Source organism: Coenobita brevimanus, chromosome 26, assembly GCF_032717465.1.
Source record: "Coenobita brevimanus isolate Jiangsu-jjx chromosome 26, ASM3271746v2, whole genome shotgun sequence".
In the NCBI taxonomy this organism is placed as follows: domain Eukaryota; kingdom Metazoa; phylum Arthropoda; class Malacostraca; order Decapoda; family Coenobitidae; genus Coenobita; species Coenobita brevimanus.
This window is the reverse complement of record NC_136979.1, coordinates 41,308,614-41,314,965: the sequence shown is the minus strand read 5'-3', so window position 1 is coordinate 41,314,965 and position 6,352 is coordinate 41,308,614. Positions and strand designations below refer to the sequence as shown.

Genomic DNA, 6,352 nt, shown 5'->3' with positions numbered 1-6,352 from the left:
GTTTAGCTTATGCCTCCTACCACTAGACATGTTTATTCATCTTAGGATAAACTTTACAAACTGGAGAGATTCGATACAGCCTTTATGTACTCTGTACTGATAAGGTGCTCTCATAAGCTACATAAAACAATCTAGAGTAAGCAGGAATGAACTATAATATACTGTATATGATCCAAACTGATGGTGTTAATGCCATCAATCCAGTGAACTACCAAAAATACGAATGTGTGAGAACAGCTTTTTTTTTTTTTTAATGTGTCTGACTCCACATAGATTTGACAGACCATTTCCCAAGCTCCAGCAGTCCTGCCTGTGTCACACACTCATGTACCATCAATTTGACACTAACACCCACCATCTGTACTGAACACATGCAAGGGATGATCCTTTGAATACAATTACATATTTCAGTTGTACTTGTCACTTCCAGATGATTACATTCACTTTAGATGACTTCTCAACTGGAGTGTTACGTATGTAGCCTTCATTAACACTTTCAGTTCGAAAGTCAAACTTGAACTGATTGGAAACATCATAGGATAGTCTATCCACTGTATCTATCTATATACCTAGGCTGCTTCCCCCAAGGAAAGGGAGGTAGCCGAGACAGGACAACACACTCCCAATTTACTCATCCACTCAAACACATTCATTTGCATCTTAGCCCCAAAGGGGAGAAGGGACAGATCCTCACAGCAACAACCTGCACGAGAGTCAACTGCACAGTGCAATCAGTGACATCCGCAGCAGGGCCCGACAGCAGAACTGGTTTACCCCTGCCACATCATAATGGACCCATCCCCTTAACCACACCTGACCTGAAGCTGATCAGACAAAATGTGGGAGAATATCTCCTCAGGGCTGCGTGACTGCATCACCATTTATTCATTCACAATTTTTCTCCATTCATTCCTAGCACACACAGCCACTCTTCCTTACTCAACAGACATCCCTCTCGCATCCAATGCTCTCGTCACAGTGTCCATCCATCCTATTCATTGTCTTCCCTGAGCCTTACACCTCTCACTTCAGATCTAGTTATCTTTTTCACCAATCACTCATTATCCATTTTCTCTATATGCCCAAACCATCGCAACATCCTCTGCTCAACTCGATTAGCCGTCTCCCGAACAACTCCAGTTCTCCTTCGCACTTCATCATTTCTTACTCGATCCATACACGTCACTCCACACATGTTCCTCAGACACTTAAACTCCATTACATTCAAACTCTTCCTCTCTGCTACACCCATATTCCATGTTTCAGCCCCATATAACGCAGTCGGTATCACAACACCCTCATACAACCTTCTCTTTACGTCCATTCTAAGCAAACAACATCTCGACACTTTTTTCATTCCTCCCAGCACCTTTCCTACTTCATTCATTCTAAACTTCACTTCTGCATCTATTCTTCCATCCACAGCAACACGTGACCCTAATTACTTAAAACACTCTACCTCCTCAAGCAACTCACCATTCAAAACTATATTTATCCTTCTACCATCTACCAACCTCATACACTTCATCACTTTACTCTTATTCTCATTTACTTTCAATTTCCTCCTTTCACACACCCTTCCAAACTCCTCTACCAACTGTCTCAATCTCTCCTCTGAATCAGCCACCAGTGCAGTATCATCTGCAAACAGCAGCTGCTTCAGATTCCACTTACTACCACCAACATTCACCAGACTCAGACCTCCACCTAACACTGTTGCATTCACCTCCCTTACAACACCATCCATATAAATATTAAACAACTAAGGCAACATCACACATCCCTGCCGCAGCCCCACTCTCACGGGAAACCAATCACTCACAGTATTTGCCACTCTTACACACACTCTACTATTTACATAAAAACTTTTCTCCCCTTTTAGTAACCTACCATCAAGGCCATACCATCTTAAAACAGTCCACAAAGCCTCCCTATCAATTCTATCATAAGCTTTCTCTAAATCCATGAATGCCCAAAACACATCCTTACCTTTTGCTAAATAATTTTGACACACCTGTCTCACAGCAAACACCTGATCCACACATCCCCTCCCTCTCCTAAAGCCACACTGCTCATCACCAATCACTCCCTCTGTACCCTCTCTAACTCTCTTAATTAAAACTTTACCATACACCTTACCTACAACACTCAAAAGACTTATACCCCTAAAGTTAGTACATTCATACAGCACATCTCCCTAGTACGCGCCTATATGGGCGGCAGACATGCTCGCATACTAGGATTTCGCATACTAGGAATACATAAACTAAAAAATTAACATACAGGCAGCACCCCCCCTCCCTCTATCAGTGACCTTTTTGACCCATTTGAGAGAAAATATCTATGACATATACAGTACAGTACTTAAGATATAACTGAAATAACAAGAATATGGCTGCTCACCTTAATCAATGAAGACAACAGGCTTGATGGATGTAAGAAGGGGTTCTGAGGCAGGGTGAGGCACTTAGTGTGCACTCCCTGCACCACCCGATGCACTGCCAGCCACACCACCCACCTCACCAACCTCCTCATTGACACTTTCACGAGCCACCTCACTCACTTCCTCCATGAATCCTTCAAAGTCTATTGATGACACCAATTCCTCCCCAGGAATTGGCTCTGCAGAAGAAGGCACTGCTTCCTCGGGCCCCTGAATTTGTGGTGGCCGCTGAATGTAACAGCTGATGAGGGTTTGTTTCCGCCTGTTAATTTCTTGATGGTGCTTCTCTGTGTAGCAGCGGAAGGTTCTGTCTAGTGAACTCAGAACCTCTTCCATTCATTGCTGGCACAGTTCCATGCACCCAAATTCCTCCTGGAACCTATTCAGGGCACACAGGATTTGACTAATCCTAGGCATTGGCAAATCACTCTCCATCAGAGGTGGGTGTCGCTCTTGAGGTTCACACAGGAAAACACCAGTTGCAGGCAGCTTTTCCCTACCGCCTCGCATCGTGTGGGTGTGACTCGCATACTCTAGTTAGGAAAATATTAAAAACAGGTCCTAGCACACTAGAGATTTCGTGTACTAGGGGGATGTACTGTACTTATCACCCTTACTTTATACAACGGGACCACAAAAGCACTTGCCCAGTCAATTGGCACCATACCTTGCACAAAGCACACATGCAACATTCATAGGACAGCAAGAAAATAAAACAAAAAAAATATGGATTAAAGCAACCTAGCCTCAGACACTTCTTTATCACAGGTCTCTCTGGGTCCAAGAGAGGTAAAATGGGACTGGTCTCTCTCTCTCTCTCTCTCTCTCTCACACACACACACACACACACACACACACACACAGTACAGTACATTGCTCTCTGGCTCAGTGGTAGCGCTCTCGCTTAGCATCTGCTAAGACGGGGGTTCGCGCCTTGCTCAGGATGCGAAAAGTTTCACTGACGAAGCGGGCGGTTACTGTCCCCCTTCAGCAAGGTGAAGGTCAAGGCTTTGCCCTTAGATTGGACTATATGAGCTCTCAGCTCTTTTCCGGTAGGGTAAAAAGCTGATGATCACAACCATCACGTGATCCTGACTGACCGGGTGAATTACACACACACACACACACACACACACACACACACAAAATGTAAAAGCTCTACACATCCTCCCATTCACTTTACAACCAATGAAGCCACTGTAGCTACTAGCAAAAAGTGGTTGTGAAACCCCCTCAGAAGATATCATTCAGAACTAAACTCAGGCTGCCAGCTACTGAAACCCTGTTATATAAGCACATTTCATTAAAAAAAATAAGGTTAGGTGTTTTGTTACATACATACACATATACAGTACAAACAATACAGCAATAGCATAGATGGTACCCATATATGGAAATGCTGTTTACTGGAAGAACTACATTTCATAAGTAGGTATAATTCTTTTATAGTTCATCTTTATTTCAGTGGAGAATACCTAATGAAATATTCTACTACCAGAACATAACCTCTAAAAACATTCTGACAGGGCCTTACCCAATGGTGAGCGGGGGTGCGGAGAGCAATGAGGTCAGCGGGCATAGAGGGGCGATGAAACAGGAGGATGAAGATTCTGAAGCCACGGACCCACTCCTGCAGTCCAGCAATGGTACAAAATCAGTCATCGTCCCCAAAGCTACTGTGTGAGGTTGCCTGTTGCACCTGCATTATGCAGACCTGCAAGTGGTCAGACCCTATGGCTAGACTATGTCTATATTTTGTCCACTTTAACTTGGCTTGAGACTACCATCTCTCCATTTAAAATGATGAATTGTAACAAGTGATTAAAACTAGAATTAACAAGTGATTAAAACTAGAATACTGCATGGGACTAGTCACATAGTGCTACTGAAAGGCAATAGTGCCATGGTGCTATGTGCCATTATGGGCAGTTTAATGCAAAAGTATGAATATGTTACCCAAGTTAAGGTGAATGAACTACTGTATACTTATACTTGCCATGCAAAAGTTTACATTGTATCATTATATATAGTACTGTGTAAGCACTTTTGCTTATACAGTACTCTACTTAGTATATTAATATGAGTCTGCCATTCATTGTCTGTCTATCTATCTATCTGTTGCCAGACGCCATAATCCCGTAAGGGGTGGCCATTTGACTTTGAGTTATTTGTTTTACGGGAAAGGGCACTAACCCTCCACCAACCCACTTGCTGACACGTAGGGAGCACGTATGGTTTGGTTATATGGTTACCACCCAGCGCTGTAAATGGTTTATTGGCTTTCAGGAAACTATTTGGCTTGTCACTCAATGTAAAGCCACCTGTAAAGGAAAGAAAAGCAATAAGAAGTGACAGGAAAGATGGGAGAAATAGGAAGAGAGGAGGGCAGGCACAGAAAAAGAATGATAAAGGCTAAGGATGAAGTATGCAGCACTACATCAAGTGAGTGGATGATGGTCATCACCACCATTCATTGTGATACACCATATTCACAGGCATGACTAAATTGCATTATTTACTATAAATGGATCAAATTTCAACACAGAAATGTACTTCACTGTACTAAGTCCTACTTATTAAATGTGCTATGGTATTTAATAGGATTAAAACATTATACAGAAGTGATGTTAATTTTACATGCAAAGTTGTACATCTGCTTTACAAAACTGTAACAGATCGTGAAACAGCATTGTATTTTGAGATAAAAATGTTAAGTGAAGTAGCTACGTGAAGACTGCTGGTACATATCCTTTTAAAGATGAAACATGAAAGTGTGTATCAGCAACAACTCCCATCACTTCCATTATATCTAACTGAGAAAAATACAGTAATTACAAAGCTCTGCCAATACTTCCTTATCTGCAATATATTCCCATGAAGTGAGAAGGATATGCCTGTAATACAACACTTAGGACAGAAAGACAAACCAACAAAGGACACTCATTGATGTGCAACTGGTAAAGTTCACTAACATTCTTCTGCCTTCCTGCCTGGCTATGGTAATGGAAGGTGTTACCTAGTCCATGAAAAATTTTATGTGACAATAATATAAACACATAACAAAAGAGTATGAGAAGAAAGGCTCTGATGTTCAAGGAGAAACTGGAAATGTGGAAGGCATCATATATGATGCTGATCATGATATTGACATGATGTTGGTGGGGGACTATCTGCAAACTTTTGTTTCTAATAATACACTGCAGTCTGAAGTACATAAATGACACACATTGTTCATACTAAAAACCAGTCATTTCAAAAAGAAAATTCTGCAGCCTAATTAATATAATGTAACTAAGTATAAAATGAAGTAACTATAGCCTATTCAATCTTCCCTGAGAAGAGATGAGCCTTAAGCTTTTGAATGCTGGCAGTTGCTTGGTTGTCCAACTACATTCCTTATTAACGATCCATTTTACATTATTTTTATTATAAGGGTTATAATAGCCATTTGATGAATGACATTATATATAGTTACTTCCACAGATTATTTAGAAACGGAGCCTTACAAAGTTTATCAGATGGCCTAGATACATTTGATTTTGAATTCTCGGGACAAATCAAAACATGTCCAAGCAAAGTTTTACAGATACCATTTTTGTTCTCTGTCTCATGTTCATACAAATTGAGGTAAATTATGTCATTACTTTGATAGTTTGTCAAATCTAACCTAGCAAATATGACGCGGGGCGGTAGGCTGTTCATGGGATGTCCCACAGCAGTTGAACATCAGAATTAATTTGAGTGTTTTGCAGTTGCATCAGTTTGCATTATGCTTTCTACTTTTGCATCATCAGTTTTCTAACTTTTTAGTTTCAAATATCTAGTTACAACTTACAACAGAACTGTGACAGGGTATGGGATATGGGATATTTAAAAGTGACAGTGACATATAGCTTCTTCACCTGTGTC

The 6,352-nt window shown here is 41.1% G+C and overlaps 1 protein-coding gene across 1 annotated transcript in view; it reads left to right on the top strand.

The window, feature by feature from the left end:
- LOC145394021 (sodium-independent sulfate anion transporter-like) overlaps nt 1-4,255 on the top strand; it is a 75,904-nt gene extending 71,649 nt beyond the window's left edge. Inside the window, exon 11 of the mRNA XM_080267991.1 lies at nt 3,970-4,255. Coding sequence (XP_080124117.1) covers nt 3,970-4,127 — 158 coding nt within the window. The 3' untranslated portion in view covers nt 4,128-4,255. The remainder of the gene's footprint in view (nt 1-3,969) is intronic.
- The last annotated feature ends 2,097 nt before the right edge of the window (nt 4,256-6,352 follow it).